A 20,761-nucleotide genomic window follows, 5' to 3' on the forward strand; every position below is an offset into this window, starting at 1 on the left:
ATTGGTGATGTTCTCTCAGCCCAGGGCCTTGCATTTTTGAAGAGGAAGAAAGCTGTGTCTAGTGTAGACTCCCTATCAAATAAAGTGAGCCAGTAGCCTCTTACACTACACCCTAATTCTTGCTGAGTAGAGAAACCTGAGCTATCCAAGCCATATGTGTATCCATGATCCAGTGACCAGGTAATTCACCATGATTCACTTCTATGTGAGCGTAGCACTCTCCTGCCACGTGTGGGGTAGGCAGACATTGTGAACACATAGGGATGTGCTATATCACGGATCCTTAGGCAGAACCAGGGCCATCACCTGTATGTCCTTGAGAATAGCAGCATTCTCTGTGCAAAGTAGATCTCACTAGTGAGAAGAGGGGCAGAATGCTGCTGTCCAAAAGGCTGAAGCCCCTTCGATAAATGGGATTTGTCTCATTTCCAACATTTTTTTTAACTCAAGCCCATTCATGGTTTAGGGAAATCCAAAACATATGAAATAATACGTAAAATGTGAGAGATTGTACATTCGCATGTCCTTGTGTCTCTTCTCTTCTGTCTCTTTAACCTTGGAGCTTCAGTTCTATGAGGATGGGGGCTTTCAGCAGATGGGTCACAGTGGCCCAGAGAGGTGTCCTCCTGGTCTGTTGAAAGTTCAGGATGAAGAGAACGGTTTCTACCTTAGAAACTCAAGGTAATATCCTGGCCTAGTTATATTTGTGGATTATTGTCACATTTTTCCTCATGAAGATTTAAATATGTGCCTCTCTCATTAGATTAACTTTTCCCAGAGTGTTGCCTAGTGATTAAAAATAGAAAAACCCACCCTATAATCTCACACCTATAATCTCAGCCTCTACTCAGGAGGTTGAGATCTAAGGATCATAGTTTTTGAAACTGTGGCTCAAGTGGTAAAGTTCTAACCTTGATCCAAAAGAAGCCCAGGAACAGTGCCAGGCCCCAAGTTCAAGCTCTACTATTGGTGCATGTGCATGCACATACAGACACAAAATACACCAGCAGAATCCAGCTCTTATCAGAGCTTGTGTTCAATTGGTCATGCCTAGACTTTGCTAAGACAATAAAAGTTTCTAGCAGAGGCAGTTGCTCATGACAGAGAAAGGCCTTCCATTCTCCAGGTCTTTCATTTCATAACAATCCCTTATATTATTTACTTATATTAATTTTACAGATGTGTATGGGGCCACACACTCATATAAAAATAAAGAATCATTCTCAGTAATAGGAAGAACTATTACTAGTCCCTTTTAGAAATGGGAAAATGAAATATAAAGGTCACACAGTGGCCGCTGTCAGAGTTAGGGCTCAGACCCAGTTTAGTCTAGTTCTTTTATGTGTGCCTTGGTCTTGCCTTCAGCAAGCTAGGATTTATCCACTGCCACTCCTCAAGCTTGTCTGCAGCTCTGGAAAAGTTCTGGGCTCTGTGAAACAGGGAGCCTCCAATCTCATTACCTCTGAAAGCTCGTTCTAAAACCTAAGCAAAACAAGTTACCTAAAAGCAATTAGATTCACACCCTCAACTTGTCTAGGATATCAGCAGTAACTTTTTTTTTCTTTTTTGTCCACCCTGGGGCTTGAATTCAGAGCCTAGGCACAGTCTGTAAGCTTCACCACTTCTGGTTTTCTGGTGGTTAATTAGAGTCTCCTGGCCTTTCCTTCCTGGGTTGACTTTGAACTGTGATCCCTACATCTCAGCCTCCAAAGTAGCTATGATTACAGGCGTGAGCACTGGTTATCTAGCACAGTAACTTTCTTTTTTTTTTTTTTTTTTTCTTTTTTCTTTTTGTTGGTCATGAGACTTGAACTCTGGGGCTGGGCACTTCCCTGAGCTCTTCAGGTCAAGGCGTGAGCCACCGCGCCTGGCACACAGTAACTTTCTATGGGATAAAGGTTAAAGCCTTCTTTCTGGTCTGTTACTAAATCTAGATGATCAAAGTCTTTATTACTTACTTATCTTTATGAGCAGCATAGCATAAGAAAGAAACAGACTGACATTTCCTGTTTTTCAGATAGATCTTTTATAATTTTATTGATAGACTTTTTATTCATTTATTTTAATGTTGGTCCTGGGGTTTGGACTGAGGGCCTGGGCATTATCCCTTATGTTTTTACTCAAGATTAACACTCTGCCATTTGAACCACATCTCTACCTGTGGGGGTTTTTTTGGTGGTTAACTAGAGATAAGAGTCTCATAGACGGCCGGGAGTTTGGCCTGGTGGTTAAAGTGCTTGCCTAGCATGCACGAAGGCCCGGGTTCGATTCCTTGGTACCACATACATAGAAAAAAGCCAGAAGTGGTGCTGAGGCTCAAGTGGTAGAGCTCTAACCTTGAGAAAGTCCAAGGACAGTGTCTCATAGACTTTCTTGCCCAGGCTGGCTTTGAAACATGATCCTGGGATCTCAGCCTCCTGGGATTGAACCACCCATGCCTGGCTAAATTCCCTATTGTTAACAGGCACTTGTCCCTTGGGCCTGATCAGTGTTCCATTGTCAGAGAGACCTGGATGCCCAGTATTCAACTTCACTAGCCTGATGGATCTCTTTGTTATGTTGTGGTTGTGGTCCTGGGACTTGGTTCTTCTGGTGCATTTGTCTCAGTAGATAATTATGAATGCAGTAGCAAGGTTGTTTGATTGAGGTGTGATTGATGTGATTGATGCTTGTATCACAGGCCATAAGTGCCTTGAGGACAGAGATAGCATCTTTTTTTTTTTTAAATGTTACCCAGTTGCTAGTTTAATAAATGCCTGGTAGACATTCACTGAATTGACAGCCAGCTCTGACCACACTCAAAGCTGACGCTGCTGCCTCCTACCAGATTGACTTGTTTCTCCCATTTGTGGGATTCTCTTTTTAAATTTTTATTTTTTTTATTTTTTATTTTTATTTTGCTAGTCCTGGGCTTGAGCTGGGAGCCTGAGCATTGTTCTTGAACTTTCTCAAGGCTAGAGCTCTACCATTTGAGCCTCAGCACCATTTCCAGCTTTTTTCTATGTATGTGGTACCGAGGGATCAAGCCCAGGTCTTTGTGCATGCTAGGCAAGCACTCTACCACTAGGCCAAACTCCCGGCACTTTTTTTAATTTTTTTTTTTTTGCCAGTCCTGGGCTTGAGCTCAGGGCCTGAGCACTGTCCTTGGACTTTCTCAAGGCTAGAGCTCTACCACTTGAGCCTCAGCACCACTTCTGGCTTTTTTCTATGTATGTGGTACCAAGGAATCGAACCAGGGTCTTCATGCATGCTAGGCAAGCACTTTAACCACTAGGCCAAACTCCTGGCCCATCCTTTTTTTAATTTTTAAAAGGAGCACACCAACAGAAAAACACATAGAACTGATGTGTAACCTAATGACTTATTCCAGGAAGTCAAGCCATAGAAATTTATTGCCTCTCAAGATGCCTCATGCTCCAGGGCTATTGCCTATAATCCTAGTTACTTATGAGACTAACATCTCAGGATTATGGTTCAAAGCCAACTCAGGCAGAAAAGTCTATATGAGACTCATAACTCCAAAAAATCAGCAAAACAGCCAAAAGTGGTGATGGAGCTTTAGTGGAAGAGTGAGAAAAATCCAAGCAAGAGCATGAGGGCCTGAGTTCAAGTCCCAATTACACACACACACACACACACACACACAGCCCCACACATGTATCTTAACCCTTCCCTCTGCAATATTAACCATTAGTCTGACTGCACCAAGCCGGGTGCAGTGGCTCATGCCTGTGATCCTAGCTACTCAGGAGCCTGAGATCTGAGGATTGCAGTTCAAAGTCAGCCTGGGCACTAAAGTCTGTGACACTCTTATCTCCCATTAACCACCAGAAAACCAGAAGTGGTGCTGTGGCTCAAGGATTACGGTGGTAGCTTTGAGCTGAAGAGCTCAGGGGAAATGCCCAGGCCCAGAGTTGAAGTCCCATAACCAACAACAACAACAAAAAAAAAATCATTTCCTGGGGCTGGGAGTTTGGCCTAGTGGTAGAGTGCTTGCCTAGCATGCATGAAGACCCAAGTTCGATTCCTCGGTACCACATACATAGAAAAAAGCCGGAAGTGATGCTGTGGCTCAAGTGGTAGAGCTCCAGCCTTGAGAAAGCCCAAGGACAGTGCCTAGGCCCTGAGTTTAAGCCCCAGGACTGGCAAAAAAAATCATTCCAAGTTAGTATTGATCATAATCCTAAAAGACACAGTCTCTTCAATCTAACATCTTGAAAATCACAAATCTTTAAGAGGAAAAAATCCTGAAAATGATATCCCTAAAACTGAGATTTCTGATGGAACAAAGGTTCAAGTAAAAACTCTGATTCTGGGAAAGGAATTAATGCGTTTTTGTTTGTGCACCCTGCTAGGCTTCACAAATACTTAGAACCCTGGAAAATCATTATTTTTGGCCTATCTGTAAGGGTTTTTCCAGACTCAGTATGAATGTGCTCTCCAAGGAGAGCCAGGCCTTGAAAAAAAATGAAAGCTATTTATTGAATGCAGTACCTCCAACTATATAGTTAATGATTAGGAGAGCCAGCCAGTTCTTATGGGTACCTCCCTGCAATTGCCTGTAATCTATCCCTGTAATTAATATTATATGTCAGACTTAGGGGTTTTTTTTTTTGTTTGCTTTGTTTTGTTTTGTTTTGCCAGTCCTGGGCTTGAACAAGGGCCTGAGCAGTGTCCTTGGGCTTTCCTCAAGGCTAGTGCTCTACCACTTGAGCCACAGCACCACTTCTGGTTTTTCTATGTATGTGGTACCGAGGAATTGAACCTGGGTCTTCGTACACGCTAGGCAAGTACTCTACCACTAGGCCAAACTCCTGGCCCTCTTTCTTTCCTTCTTTCTTGTCCATGTTAAGTATATAACCTATCACAACTATAGCTCCAGCTCCTCCAAGTATTTTATTTATTTTTGTAACATTAGGGTTTAAACCCAGGGCCTTGTTCTTATTAAGCTGTGCAAGGGGGTTTTCACTATGACATTTCCACTCTGTACCTAATGTACAGAGTTTAATTGTTCTGTTTTAATAGAACAATTCAGCCTTAGACCTCATTTATCCTTATTCATCCTATTCATTAGCCTTCTTTCCTCCCACTACTCCCTCCTATCCAAGCCTGTTTACTTTCCTTTCTATTCTACTGAGTTAACTTGCAAACTGTGTTGGCAGTTTCTAAGAAAATTAGATAGCACTGAAAAGTTCTTTTTTTCTAACCTTCAGCAAAAGGATTGTTCCAACAAGGGGATTTCATTTTAGCATGAATCTTCAAACAAGACAATTTCATTTTGTGCATTCTGTATACAATGCATCTTGATCACGGTCATCCCTTCCTGAAAAACTGTTTGATTAATGTTTATTTGCTTACTTAATTAATATGAGCATGTGAGTTTTTCCAATTTGGTTTTGGTTTTGGCTATTACTAGGGCTTGAACTCAGGGTCTGGGCACTATCCCTGAACAGCTTTTGCATAAGCTAGCACTCTACCACTTGAGCCACAGAACCACTTCTGACTTTTTCTGTGTATGTGATACCAAGGAATCGAACCCAGGGCTTCATGCATGCTAGACAAGCACTCTACCACTAGGCAGCACTCCCAGCCCATCCAATTTGTATTTTTATAATAAGGCTTCAATAAATATCTTAGGAAGTCTTTAATGCAATAACCTGAAAGTTTACAGCCTATTCTAAGAAATGCATTGAATTTCACATATTATTAACAGGCTAATTTATTTCTTTTGTGAGAATATTAACTTAAAACAAGGTACATGGTAGAACATTTGCCTAGGCAAGCATGCACAGAGAACTCTGAATTCCATACCAAGCACCAAATGAAACTTCTGAGAATATCATTGGTTCTGTGACACTAAGGAAGGAAAACTGTAATTTCTCCTAGAGAAAATCAATCTGAAGGAAGAAATACTTATTTTGGATTAAGCTTTTAGTCTATGGTCATTTGGCTCTACTCTCCTAACTGGTAACAGGGAGAATGAGGAACATTTTACCTTATGGCTGCCAGGGAGCTGGAAATTATTTTCTTCTGGAATTACATTTTCAGAATTTGGCCCCTTTTAGATTTTTGATTTTGTATTTTTATCATGCAAATGTGCATCCTTTGGCAAAAATGTAGTCTTACCCATTCAAAATATTCTATGGATCAGGCTGGGAGTTTGGTTTAGTGGTAGAGTGCTTGCCTAGCATGAAGACCCTGGTTCAATTCCTAGGTACCACATACATAGGAAAAGCCATAAGTGATGCTGTGGCTGAAGTGGTAGAGCTCTAGCCTGGAAAAAGCCCAAAGATAGTGCTCAGGCCTTGAGTTCAAGTCCCAGGACTGGCACACACACAAAAAAATTATATGGGTCTTTTAATCTACTTTAATTGAGCCCTGCATTGTTCTTCCTGTGTATTTTTTCTGTCTGGATTTTGCAAGTTGTTTGTTCCTGGCTCCCATCAAACTATTCATCTCTTCTCTGCATATTTTTGTACAGAGGTAGCTGTATCCAAAGACTCAGGCTCAGGATCCATCTCTCCTTTGGCAAGGTGGAAGAGACACATGCAGGGGCCAGGAGTTTGGCCTAGCAAGCACCTGAGTTTGATTCCTCAGTACCACATACATAGAAAAAGCAGGAAGTGGTGCTGTGTCTCAAGTGGTAGAACTGTAGCCTTGAGGAAAGCCCAAGGACAGTGCTCAGGCCCTGAGTTCCAAGCCCCAGGACTGGAAAACACACACACACACACACACACACACACACACACACACACAAGCAGTGTCTCTTCACAATGATATTGGCAGCCACTCATAGACAATGTTTCTGTTAGTTTATGGGCAACTATAAAATAGTGACATTCTAGCTGTATCACTTTTCATCCAGTCATTTGGATACCTACATAAGGGATTCTTCCTGTCATCTTTTATTGGTTATAGTTCATATAAACAAAGGAATGCTTCTTTCCCTCTTCTGATTTATCAGTCTTCATTTATCATGAATCATTTCTCTGACATCCTCCTAAGTTTTTCTTAATCACTATACATGTATAGATGTAAGTTAGCATAGTTCTATTCCCTTACAATCATGAGCACAATTGTATGCCACTACCTGTAGAGTCTCCCTGGTGCCTGGCTGTGCATCTATCCCAAGGAGTGGAGGGGAGTGACAGCACAGGGGCTGGAAGAGTAGGACTGAACTGGTGCCAGGTACCCTGGCGACCCTGTTCACGACTGCTTCCAGCATGGGTCTGAGAACGTCCATCTTGGTGAAGCCCAGGCTTGCTGCCTTTTGCAGCTGGTTCTCTGTGACTCTCCTTTCCCTTCCCAGGTTTGGTCGGAAGAACGTGCTATTTGTGACCATGGGCATGCAGACAGGCTTCAGCTTCCTACAGATCTTCTCAACGAACTTCGAGATGTTTACCGTGCTGTTTGTCCTTGTAGGCATGGGCCAGATCTCCAACTATGTGGCAGCATTTGTCCTGGGTATGGCCCTCAAGTTGGAGTTGAGTACTTGATCCTGTGTTTCACTGTCATTCCACCACCTGCCTTTCTGCAGATAGCTGCGATGCCCTGCAAAGGGATGCGGTCTCCAGCAGCACTGACTGACCAGAGATTGCTAGTGAATTTTATTTGTCAGCAGGGAGATTGAGTCAGACAAGTGACCAGCTTTGGGTCCATGGTGACACAATAGCTTAACTTCTAATTTCCAGTTATTTTCTGGACTCCAACGTGTAGCAGACCTTGGACTGATTAGTACTTGATGCCATTTAATGAAAACTTAGCAGAGATCATCCATTTTAAAAAGCTTGTATTAGAAGAGCTGAAGTGGCAGGGTGATGTGAGGTATAAAACCATAATGGGTAGACGCTCCAGAGAAGACAACTTCTATCTCTGCCAAGGGCTGTGACCTACGAGAATAGACTAGTAGGTTCAGTTCAGCTTGGATCAGTGTCTATTATGCAGGCTTTGGTTCAGAAATGTCAGCATATTTTCCCAGAAAGATTGTCAGTCTCACTGTTAGGACTCTGACTTAGAAATAATAAAAATCTCTGGGGGTTCTTGGGTTGTATTGTTAAAAGGATTATTTTTTTCCTCTTCACATTTCATACAATATTTTTCCCCTCAGAGAATAATACTTAGCATGTGTGCCCTTAAGAATGACTTTACTTTTAGTAAACTTTTCCTCATGAGAAGAATCAACACCTAATATGGCATCTTTAGCATGTGGCCAGGAAAGTGATTGACCTTTTCATGAGAGGAGTATTGCTGAGAGGCCTTGGTGAGGCACCCTAGGAAATGGTCAGAGCAGACTGGGTTCAGATCTGATCCCTGCTGCCCCGCCCCCCCCTCAACCCCCAAGGCTGGGGAACAGAGAGCTACTTCTGGCTGTCTTCTTGTCTCTCTGTTGAAAAACAAATAAGGAAAGACAAATAAGGAACATAATCTCTCCTAAAGTGCTAACTTGATCCCTTCTTTGTTTTGAACAGGAACAGAAATTCTTGGCAAGTCAGTTCGCATTATATTTGCCACATTAGGAGTGTGCATATTTTATGCATTTGGCTACATGGTGCTACCCCTGTTTGCTTACTTCATTCGGGATTGGCGGATGCTGCTGCTGGCGCTGACTGGGCCAGGCGTCTTATGTGCTGCGCTCTGGTGGTGAGTGGAGCCCTACACCTGATGCCGTCTCGTCTCAGGGTCTTTTCCCCAGGCCTCCACCAGAGGGCAGCAATACCTGCCTTCGGAGCCTTGTCTAGGCTCCCAGAGATAGGAACTATAGATGATTTATAAATTGTTTCCGAATGTCTGTCTACACGAAGAAGATCCAAAACAAAACCATGCCAACATATCAATAGCCTTGTCTTCAGCCCTCTTCTGGGAAAAATCTAAGTGTGAGAAAATAGGAGTCCCACATGACCTCTGGGTAGTTTTCATACCCCAGGACAAGATAGAAGGGTCCTGGTTCAACGTGTGTGCCCTTGAGGCCCCATGCCACAGGCATTGAGAAAGAAGGGGGAAGGAGGATGTCCAAAAGTGAAGAGTCCTCAAGGTGACTGTACCTCAAGGAAGACAAGCCTTCCTTGGTAAGGGTTGCACAGGCAAAGAGGTCATTCCATACCCAAAGAGGGGACATGGCAGAACTGAGGTGGGAATTGTCCCCTAGGGTAAGAGGATGAGGAACAAATTTCATTTCGGGGGCACAGTGGGAGAGGAAATGAGGCATTTTGCTTGGGGTGGGGGGGGCCTGGCTGGTTGTGACAGAAGTGACCAAGTCTTTGAGTGCTCAGGTACCTTGAGCACTCAAGACATCCACCGTTTGGGGGGAAAGAGGTACCAGGGCCTGGATGCTATCCCTGAGTTATTTCCCCTCCCTCCCCCATGGGTAGTGCTCTACCACTTGAGCCACAGCTCCACTTTCCACTTTCAGTGGCTCATTAGAGATAAGCATCTCATGGACTCTTCCTGCCCAGGCTGGCTTTGAATTTCAGTCCTCAGATCTCAGCCTCCAGAGTAGCTAAGATCACAGGCGTGAGCCCCTGACCCCTGGCAGACATGCTGTTTTACACTGAGGCTGACAGGTCTATTTGAAAATACAAGTCTGTGGGACAGGGGCAGGGTCAGAAGCGCACGTAGCCATCTCCTTAGAGTCCTGTAGGAAACATTACCACCCCTCCAAAATAAGGAGCCAGCCTATGTGGAGATCCCCTCAAGAGTGCAGGGGCCTCAGTTTTATACACAACAACAGTCAGTGAACTCCAGAGCTCACACCCCAGGTGACTGACTGGACATGGACCATCACTCTATTTCTGGCTTATGACTATCAGACATTCCACAAACTTGACACCTCGTCTCTCACCTCCATCTCTCACCTCGGCTGTTGAGAAGCCTCACAGGAATTGCACTTGTACCTCCAGGTTTATCCCTGAGTCCCCCCGATGGCTCATCTCTCAGGGTCGATATAGAGAGGCCGAAGTGATCATCCGCAAGGCTGCGAAGATCAATGGGATTCTTGCCCCCTCCACCATCTTTGACCCGAGTGAGGTAAACACCACCTGCAATGGTGAGGAGGCTGCAGTGGTCAGGGCCTACGGGCAGCTGCCTCTGCCCTGCTCACCAGAGCCCAGCCCTTGTCCTGTCCCAGCCCCTGCATTTCCCGGAACAGACCTGTTAAAACTCAGTAGCTGGGGAATAGGAATGCCTCCCCTTCTCATGGTTGATGCTCATGCTTTATTTACTTACTGCCCAAACAGCCATAACATTTTAATTTTTTACACTAAAATAGTTATATTTATATTAAGTATATTATATGTATTATATTAGTTTTAATGTGCTCATTGATATTTTAATGTCTTTATATTAATATTTTAATATTAAATGCCCTTTAAGAGGGCCTTTTGTGACATCAGCATTTTGGGGAAAAAAATGTTTCTTGGGTGTCAGTAAATAACATATAAAGCACAGGTAGATTTGCTGTTAGAAGGGTTTAGTCTTGGGATTGGAGGTGTGCATGGCTCAGTTGGTAGAGCCCTAGCCAATGAGCCAAAGCATTGGGGACTGAGTTTGACTTCCAGTCTTATACCTCTCACCCCTTCCCTCAGTGGCTAGTTGTTGCATTATCATCTTGGAGCCAGATCCTTTCTTATGTTCATCCCTTCCCTCTTCCCCACCCTTCCTTGCAAACCCTGTTCTTATACCCTGAGTAATTCGTGGTCTTCTGGGCACCTGATTCCTGCTTCTTCCTCATACCCCCCCTCCCTTCTCTGCCACAGGCAGCCTTCCTGAGAATCAACTATAAGAAAGAATTAGAAGCTGTAAATCCCAGAAGCTCTGGCTCTGGGATGTGTCTTTAGCCTGACGGGAAGACAAGGGATGGGCTGTGGGAACAGCCACAAGCAGTCTTAAGTGTTGGCGACATTGAGGGCTTAGGCTGCAGACTCAGGGCTTGAGAGAGGAGAACCAGTTGCTCTAGGCAACCAAGAGGCCAATAGCCACCAAGCTTCCTGTTGGCGTCTCCCTTAAGTGGTGGTCTGGCAACAACTCCCACTCCACATGTTCTGAAAAGGGGCTCTAAAGCACAGAGGTCAGGACAGGAATGTGGCTGAGAGGGTTTTCAACGAGGTGGTTTTGGTGGCTTTTAAGTGAGGGGTCAGTTTGGGCAAATGCCTAAATAAACCCCATTGGCATTTCTGCAGAAATAAGGCTACTTCAAGGGATTCTTTAAGACTGAAGATGACCTTTTATTGAACTGCTAAACTTGGAGGAAAAAAAAAAAAAACAAGCTCTAAAGCTGGGTTTGCTTAAGAAAGCAACTTCAGTGTGTTTAGACGTGCAGTTTATTAATGGCCTTGACTGTGCCTAATTTCATAGGAAGTTACTCCGGGTGAAATTCAGGTCAATTTTCCTGTTTTTCAGTTTGAATTTTGTCCCCTCCCTTCCCCCCGCCACTACTGGAAATAAACCAAGTTAACTACATGGTATGAGAACTGAAAACATTTCATTCTTTTAAAATGTCAGATCAATACACTGTACAGCTTATTTTCCTCTCTGACCCATAGGGCAGGGAGCCAGCCTTGGGGAGGAATGCCTAGAAGCTTCTGGAATGTGGTGGTGATGGGGTGGCATGGGGTGGTGCTGCAGAGGAAGCTGTCAGCCAGGGTCCTTATCTTTGCTATGTCCTTTGAGGGACTGGTCATCTCCCTTCTCATTTGCATACGTTCTATTTGTAATTGCCAGCCTGTGGGAACCTTCTGCAGCCCCATCTAGTCACTATACTTCCTGTTCTCTTTTTCAAGGAAGAACCTGAAAAGAAAAGAAAAAAAAATCCCATGAAATAGCTAAAATGTCAGATTTCATGGGACTTCAAACTCTTTAAGTCTCTGACTTTTTCTCCCTTCTCTACTCTCCATTATATGGTCCTGCAGTTACAAGACCTCAGTTCCAAGAAGCAGCAATCCTATCGCATTCTGGATCTGCTCCGAACCACAAACATTCGCACGATCACCGTCATGTCCATAATCCTGTGGTGCGTAAGTGAGACCCAGCCTGGGGTGGCTGTCGAGCTTTGTGTTGACAGAAGTACCTCAGATGGAAGCCTGTGGCATTGGAAAGAACAAGCGATGTGTCTTGTGCTGGGTAGATGACAATTCCCAATGTGGTGGAATCTCAGAGAAGGAAAACTGAAACTACTGCCAGGGCTCTTTGGGGAAATAGGGGTCTTTTTGAGCTCACTAGGTCCTGAGGGGAAGATTGCTTACTTTGGGTCCTTGCTTATTAGTTGTCCCTGTCTCCATCCCTTCCCTCCCTGTCCCAGGTAGTAGCTGAGAGTGGGATGTGTAAGAAGGATCTAAGTATAGGCACTTTGTCCTTTAGGTAGCAAAGGCAGCTAAGAGCTTCCTGGAATGTGGAAGCAGGACAGGCCCCTTCCAGGATGCTCATAGGCTGTCCTGCACTCAAAGCCATGGCCTTAAATGTCCTCTCCAGTTTCCACCTAAGGAGGCATCTTATAAGTTCCGGGAAGGGAGTGTGAGTTACCATAGATAAAGAACGCGTCTGGGTGCCTGAATAGCTTTGCCTAGGCCCTTGGCATGATAACAGACTATTCAAGCCTGCTGAGTGGGAAGATGAGTGAGGATGACTAGCTACCCAGAAGGCTGAGATCTGAAGATCACGGTTCAAAGCCAGCCTGGTTAAGAAAGTGCGTGACACTCATCTCCAATTAATCATCAGAAAATCCCACAATTGACCCCCCCAAAAAAAGATAAATGAGAATAAAAGACTTCATTTCTGAATCCTTGCTACTAGACTCAGCCAACTTTGGGGCAGTCAGCTATTGGCGGGGTTCAGTGAGTCACTTATTTCCAAAGAAAGACCCAATCCTTCAGGGAAATGCACGGCTCCCTGGCTTTGCCTCAGTCAGAACCAGCAAGTAGACTGCACCTTAGACTTGTCAACCTGCAACAAACTCCCTAAAACAAATTCCCTACTCTGCGACTTACAGAGACTCACCTATCTGCTTTAGATTTCCCTGGAACTTTCGGATTCTGTACTAGCCATGTCCTCTACCTGTGGATGCATCAAAAACAGTATGGTTTCCACCAGACACTAGCTACTCAGAAGGCTGAGATCTGAGAATAATAATTTAAAGCCAGACCAAGCAATAAAGTCTGTTAGACTCTTATCTCCAATTAATCACCAAAAAACTGGAAGTGGCACCTTAGCTTAAGGGGTAGGGTGGTAGCCTTGAGCTGAAGCACTTAGGGACAATACTCAGGCCCAAAGTTCAAGTCCCACGATCAGCCCCCTCCCCCGCCAAAAAAAAACCAGTATGGTTTCCAAAGAGTATGGGTCTATTTGCTGATATCAGTGCCCAAGCCAGGCACATTGGAGGGCATGCAGATGATTGACAATGTTATTGCACCATTCTAAGCTCCCTCTCATCACTATAAGTATAGTGAGGCTTCCTCTGACTAGCTTTTATTTTGACTAGACACTTTTTCCAGATATTGTTTCTAATCCTTTCCATATCCTTGTGTTTCTATAATGCCTTACTTGGTGTCTGCTGTCTAGTAAGACAGCTCCTGCAGTTTTTATTTGGAGGTGGGTGTTAACTAGAGATTAGACCCTCATAGATTTTCCTGCCTGGATTTGGCTTTGAACTTCAATCCTCAGATCTCAGCCTTCTGAGTAGCTAGGATTATAAGAATGAACCACCAGCACCCAGCTCAGTTTAAGATTTTTACGGGTGAAAAGTACTTTTTTTTTTTTTAAGTGTGTCAGTCTATCTGAATTATATAATCCCTGTTGCTGGACATATCCTTTGTAGTATGCTCTGAAATCCAGTAAACGACATCCACTGTCCCACTTCATTCTATGAAATAAGGCACAAGGTGAAAGCTCTTGCTGCTTTCCTAATCTCTGCTGCAAGAGTAGTTTGACATTTCCTGAAAGAGCTGCTCAGGTTGGGTAAGGTAGACGCTGCTCCTCCAGCTTTTCTCCTGTGCTCTCTTGCAGGCTGACCATATCCGTGGGCTATTTTGGACTTTCCCTGGATACCCCTAACTTGCATGGGGACATCTATGTGAACTGCTTCCTTTCGGCGGCCGTGGAAGTGCCGGCATATGTGTTGGCCTGGCTACTACTGCAACACGTGCCTCGGCGCTATTCCATGGCCACGGCCCTCTTCCTAGGCGGCAGTGTCCTTCTCTTCGTGCAGCTGGTGCCCCCAGGTAGGGACCACATGCATCGGAAGTCCCCGATCCCTAATTACACCATCACACTACCCACTTTCTACCACCTGGCTGACTTTCTCAGTTAACAGAGAGAACACAACCAAGCCCAGCACAGCTCTCCTGCATGTGTGTTTGGGGACCTAAAAATTAAAGAGACAGTGCCTCATGAGACCGGAACACTGTTTATAGCCTGGCCTTGGGATAGTAGGAAGGAATAACCACTGGGCTATTGGCTCATGTTTGCTCTAGACCTAAGGTAATGTACTCATACTTACTTTCCTATCCAAAATAAAGAAGAAGAAAGAAAGCTGTCCTCATTACTTTGGCCCTGGTCTCATTTGTTTATTCATCCAGTAGCTTTAGAGTATTTACTGTGGGAGTGATGCTCATGATGCAGGGCCTAGGTCCTCATGGAGTTCATGTCCTAGTTGAGAAGATCAATAACAAACAAGTCAATAAAATGCCCCTTCAGGCTGGGAGTCTGGCCTAGTGGTGGAGTGCTTGCCTAGCATGCATGAAGACCTAGGTTCGATTCCTTGGTACCACATACATAGAAAAAAGCCGGAAGTGGTGCTGAGGCTCAAGGGGTAGAGCTCTAGCCTTGAGAAAGTCCAAGGACAGTGCTCAGGCCCTGAGTTCAGGCTCAGGACTGGCAAAAAAAAAAATGCCCCTTCAGATTGCATTACATTCTGTGCACTCCAAGAAAAGGCCACTGGGGAATGAGTGTACACAGTCATCATAGACAACGTCTCTTTATCGAGGGGTACGCTACAGCCTTAATGTGATTGAAGTGACAGAATGTCCCCGGAGACACTTCTAGAAGAAGAGACCTGACAGGGAGTGAGCCCAGCACACCTGAGGACAAAGAGTAAGCAATGAAGGGGAAAAGAAGGAGGAGAGGTCTCAGGAGCTATTGACACGATTGTCTTTGTAAACTATCTGGTGTCCCACAGATGGGCAGAAAGAGCCCTTTCTGGTAATTTCTAAAACAGATGGTGGATCCTCATTTGTCCATCATAGTTTGCCCAGAGTATTTGGTGACCTTGCATGTTTCAGGGCGTCTGATCATCATCTATCTTTTGGGGCTTGTAGGCTGGGACCCCACTACACGGGAATAACGTATATTTTATGTGGCAAAGGGGTCCAGGAGAGGATGTAGGAGTGCACAGCAGAGCACAGAGTGACCCTCAGGGCAGTGTCCCTTATTTGGAGAATGAGATAGATGGGAGAATGACCCTGAATTCTCCAGTCATGGAAAGTTCTTATTAAATCCCTCGGTTTCTGCAGGATAAGGTTCTGGGGTGACAGCCTTCTCCCTAACAGATATACCTGTGAGGACTTGTGGATTGGAAAGCAGATGGATTGGGCTGTGGAGAACTAACTCAGGGCCTCAAGGCAACTTCAGGTCCCCAGTCTCCTTTCAGTGATCAGAGAAACTGATCCAATTCCCACTCCCTAAACCTGGGGAGAAAGTTAAGTTTATTTCATGCTGAACCAGAATGGAACTCTTGGGCCGGAAGTTTGGCCTAGTGGTAGAGTGCTTGCCTAGCATGCATGAAGATCCAGGTTCGATTCCTTGGTACCATATACATAGAAATGCCAGAAGTGGTGCTGTGGCTCAAGTGGTAGAGTGAAGGACAGTGCTCAGGCCCTGAGTTCAAGCCCCAGGACTGGCAAAAAGAAGAAAAAAAAAAGAAAATGAAACTCTTCAGGCAACATGTATGAAGTCGTTACCTACTACTGCTTTGTTTTCCTTTGTCCTAGACTTGTATTATTTGGCTACCGTCCTGGTGATGGTGGGCAAGTTTGGAATCACCGCTGCCTTTTCCATGGTATATGTGTACACTGCTGAGTTGTACCCTACTGTGGTCAGAAACATGGGTGTAGGGGTCAGCTCCACAGCGTCCCGCCTGGGCAGCATCCTGTCTCCATACTTCATTTACTTGGGTAAGTCCTGTGGACCGGGGGCAGAGTGAGCAATGAGATGAAAGCACTTTGTTGGCTTTAGTGTGAGCCAGAGGTAGCTGAGCAGACAAGTATATCCTGCAAACCAGATCCATCCTGCCCTGGATCTGTGGCCAGAAGGGTGCCTGACCAGGTGAACTTAAGAGGAAGCGTCTACTCTCAAATGGAAATCACTATTAGACTAGCTAGAAACGGGATGAGAAAGTTGGAGAGGTTTATGTTTTAGCTACTCCAGACCCCACATCAGAATGTGTCATTTCTTGTTTGGGCTTGGGCTCAAGGCCTGAGCACTGCCCCTGGATTTTCTCAAGGCTAGGGCTCTACCACTTGAGCCACAGCACCACTTCTGGCTTTTTGCTATATATGTGGTACCGAGGAATGGAACCCAGGTCTTCATGCATACTGGGCTACTGGGCAAGCACTCTACCACTAGGCCAAAGTCCCGGCCCCAGAATGTGTCATTTCTTAATCTAAAAAGAAATAAAACTCTAGGATGCTATAAGCAGCTGGTATATGTAATTGGAGAAATTTCTTCCTGGATTCAAGTGCATGAGGAGAAATACCCATCTAAGGGGCCTTATAAATGGAATGATTGTAACTTGGAGCACTTTTTCAGAGTGTCTTAACAGGATTTTATGTAGGAGGCACCAATTTTCTCTTCCTCAAATATTTCCTGCTGGGTCCTGGTGGCTTACACCTATAATATCAGCTATTCAAGGGGTCTGACATCTGAGGATCTGGGTTCGAAGCCAGTTTGGACAGGAAAACCCCTAAGACTCTTTTTTTTTTTTTTTTTGCCAGTCCTGGGCTTGAGCTCAGGACCTGAGCATTGTCCTTGGACTTTCTCAAGGCTAGAGCTCTACCACTTGAGCCTCAGCACCATTTCTGGCTTTTTTTTCTATGTATATGGTACCGAGGAATTGAACCCGGGTCTTCGTGCATGCTAGGCAAGCACTTTAACCACTAGGCCAAACTCCCGGCCCCCTAAGACTCTTATCTCCAATTAACCACCAGAAAACCAGAAGTGGCACTGAGGATCAAAGTAGTAGACGTGCTGGGCTTGAGCAAAAAGGCTCAGAGACAAGTGCCCAAGTCCTGAGTTCAAACTCCACAGACAACCAAAAAAATATATATTTTGTTTTCCTTTGCGGTAGCTGTGCTTTCCCTGCACATCCCTAACCGGTCTGCTTTGGGTAAGATTGAATGACACTTATCCCTGAGGATACCCAAGCTGCCTCTGTAGCAAGCTGCACAAGACACCTTCCTGTCTTGCCTGAAAGAAAGCCAAGCGGATGTGACCCAGCTTCAGGATGAAGTTCCTTGGAAACCCAGTGCCAGGAAATAGGAATAACCCTCGCGGTTCAGCTCCTCCGCTGCCCACATTGTGGAGGTGCTGTGGAGGGCCTCGGGCATGCCTGTGCTAGCTCTGGGTTCTAAGGCTGTCTAGGCAAGATTCCAATCTGATCCAGAAAACAAAAATGGTTAAGCGTGAGACCAAGGCTAGAAATATTGCCTAGTGGTAGAGTGCTTGAATAACAAGCATGAAGCCCTGGGTTCAATTCCTCAATACCGCATAGACAGAAAAAGCTGGAAGTGGTGCTGTGGCTCAAGTGATAGAGCTCTAGCCTTGAGCAAAAGAAGCTCAGAGACAGAGGGCTGGGAGTTTGGCCTAGTGGTAGAGAGCTTGCCTAGCATGCATGAAGACCAGGGTTCAATTCCTTGGTACCACATACATAGAAAAAGCTGTGGCTCAAGTGCTAGAGCTCTAGCCTTGAGAAAAATCCAGGGGCACTGCTCAGGCACTGAGTTCAAGCCCCAGGACTGGCAAAAAAAAAAAAAAAAAGAAGAGTGAGGCCAAGTATCATTGAAGCCTGGGGCCTGGGTCTCTGTCTGCTCTGCCACAGGTGCCTATGACCGGTTCCTGCCTTACATTCTCATGGGAAGTCTCACCATCTTGACAGCCATCCTCACCTTGTTCTTCCCTGAGAGCTTTGGTATCCCTCTCCCAGACACCATCGACCAAATGCTAAGAGTCAAAGGGTAAGGAGGCCTCCATCTTCCCAGAGTGGATGCACTGTTTGAAGTAGCCCCTCCTTCAGGAGAGGATTGTAAATTATGACAATGGTCTAACCTGGTGTGGTCATGTCTCTGTGCACGTCTCCATGGCAACAAAAGCTTGGGGTCGTGCAGAGACACCCGGAGAAGCCTTGCATACTCTGCTGTATGAGTTTTCATTTCCTCAGGGAAGTTATTTTCATCTCCTGTTGGTTGCTTGGTGGGTGGGATGGTTTTGAAAAGTATGGTCATCTCCGGAAGATTTGTTACTGACCATTTGTTTCGCTTGTCTTCATAGAATAAAATACAGACACGCTCCAAGCCACACACGGATATTAAAAGATGGTGAAGAAAGCCCTACAGTTCTTAAAAGCACAGCCTTTTAGCACACGTCCAGTTACTAAAAAAAAAAAAAAAAGCTGAAGAGGAGAAACTCTTGAGTTCTTCAATGACCAGGGCTTTGCTGTTTACCCTGTTTACCTTGTGTCTGACTTGCTCACCCAGGCCCACGAGAAGCATAAGGGTCCAGAGTACCCCCTTTCTTCCAAGAGACATGGTGTCAACGGCTTCTACGTCCCGATTGGTAACAATGATGGAAGAAGTTAATGATTCCATAGAACTGGTGGGATCTGGAAGACTAGGAAAATCATCTCCTAGATAACCTTTTTAATTTTTGATTTGGTCCCCTGATAACGGTGAATCTTACTAATGGAAAACACTAACTCCAGACTGAAGGTATATCTCAGTGGTAGAGCACTTGCCTAGCATACACGAGGCCCTGGGTTGAAGCCCTAGCACTGTAATACAACAATACCAAACATTACTCTGAAAGGAAACAATTCCACAGAGAGTTTGATTTATTTATTTATTTTTCACTTTTCCTCAGTGACAAAGGCCATTCAGTGACCCTATGGCAGAAATGCACAGCATCTAGGGAAGCCTAAGGGTAATTAAGATGGATAGGACAGAGCATATGCATTGATTGTGACCATTCATTCCGACTGCTGGATGATGCTGTTTACATCTGATCAAAGCACTGGACTTGTCTAGCCCCATGAGAAATGCATTGTTGAAATCAACAATTCTTGTTTTTTCACTACTGTGTAAATCAGACTTCCTGGTGACTCTAGCTACCTGTGGTTTGAAGGAAATGTGAGAAATTATCTCTCCTCTCAGAGTTGAATTGAGAAGGTTTGATTTTGTTGTTTTTGTTTTTATTTTATTTTTTTTTGTCTACTTGTTGTTATGTCTCCTCCCTTTTAAGTTATTTGCCCTTTAGTAGAGACTTGGGAACGGCCCACTGTACAGCCTCTTGCTTTATGTTTCTTCTTTCAGTTGAGAGCCACTCTGGCAGTACAGTCGATATTTGTATTTCAGCCTTAGCTACTAGCACTTCCCCAAGTGCCAAAGAGAGGGGAGGGGAGGGAGAGAACCTCCAGAACAGGTCATTGTCATATGTTCCTGTTGTGATACCTAATCATAGAGATAATTGCCAAAAAAAAGCATAAATCATGTTAGTTTTTCCAAGTTGCCCACATGTGTGTTCAGTGTAATTGTCTTCTCTTCTGATTATGTTACCATGGCATTACTCTTGAAGCGTATGCTTTGTCTGCTTCAAAACAAACATTGTTTTGTTTTGAAAGCTACTGAAGTGCCTTGGAAAATCAGAACATTTTAATAAAATGATTTTTTAGATAATAGCAACTGCTTCCGATCTTACAATCTTTTGTATACAGAATTTGGCCAGCCTTTACCTTCTGCACAGTCTCATTCGACTCCTCTCACTCTACATTGGGTTTATGCTAGCAGTGGTTTGGGATTATATTGTAAGGTTAAGTAGAAATTAGAGATCTTCACACAATTAGAAATCTATTGTTAGAAATCTGCATTAGAAATCTTCACACTAATCAATTATGCACCAGGCCAGCTTTCTCAGCCTGAGTTCCCCTCAAAGTGGAACCTGAGACTAGCACTTTCATACTGGCACAGGATTCCAGATTTTGAATGGCAGTCCTTCTGGCTCTTTCTTCAGCTGCATGAGTGAACACTTTGGGCATTGTTTCTTATTCTCAGTGTCTCCAGTTCCAGTTCTTCCTGGCCTTCCACTGGCAAAAACCACAGACAGCCGGGCACCAATGGCTCACATCTGTCATCTTAGCTACTCAGGAGTCTGAGATCTGAGGATCAAGGTTCAAAGCCAGCCCAGATAAGAAACTCCATGAGATTCTATCTCCAATTAGCCACCAGAAAACCAGAAGTGGTGCTGTGGCTCAAAGTGGTAGATCATTAGCCTTAAGCAACTTTGCTCAGGAGCAGTGCCCAGGCCCTGAGTTCAAGCCTCATGACCACCGCCACCAAAAAAAAACCACACACACACACACACACACACACACACACACACACACACACAGACCTTTGAGTTCTTCATGTGATGGGATAATAACCAAAGTTACTTACCCCTGGAGTTCTGTGTGAAAACCCAACACCTCTGCCTGAGCCTGCTGGACTCCCATCAGAGTTGTGACTTTGGA

At 44.7% G+C, this 20,761-nt stretch overlaps 1 protein-coding gene across 2 annotated transcripts in view; it reads left to right on the forward strand.

The window, feature by feature from the left end:
- LOC150044842 (organic cation/carnitine transporter 2) overlaps nt 1–19,924 on the forward strand; it is a 28,731-nt gene extending 8,807 nt beyond the window's left edge. Inside the window, exons 1-9 of one of the 2 annotated variants that reach the window (XM_090321270.1) lie at nt 114–180; nt 7,310–7,464; nt 8,469–8,640; nt 9,897–10,023; nt 11,904–12,004; nt 13,993–14,207; nt 15,975–16,157; nt 18,080–18,215; nt 18,529–19,922. In XM_090321270.1, the coding sequence (XP_090177396.1) occupies nt 155–180; nt 7,310–7,464; nt 8,469–8,640; nt 9,897–10,023; nt 11,904–12,004; nt 13,993–14,207; nt 15,975–16,157; nt 18,080–18,215; nt 18,529–18,616 (1,203 nt within the window). In that variant the 5' untranslated portion in view covers nt 114–154 and the 3' untranslated portion in view covers nt 18,617–19,922. Of the gene's footprint in view, nt 1–113; nt 181–7,309; nt 7,465–8,468; nt 8,641–9,896; nt 10,024–11,903; nt 12,005–13,992; nt 14,208–15,974; nt 16,158–18,079; nt 18,216–18,528 lie in introns of those variants that run through there. The other variant, XM_090321269.1, reaches the window with a different exon arrangement.
- Nucleotides 19,925–20,761: the final 837 nt, after the last annotated feature.

Source organism: Megascapheus bottae, chromosome 29 (assembly GCF_031878675.1).
Source record: "Megascapheus bottae isolate mThoBot1 chromosome 29, mThoBot2.hap1, whole genome shotgun sequence".
Taxonomy (NCBI): domain Eukaryota; kingdom Metazoa; phylum Chordata; class Mammalia; order Rodentia; family Geomyidae; genus Megascapheus; species Megascapheus bottae.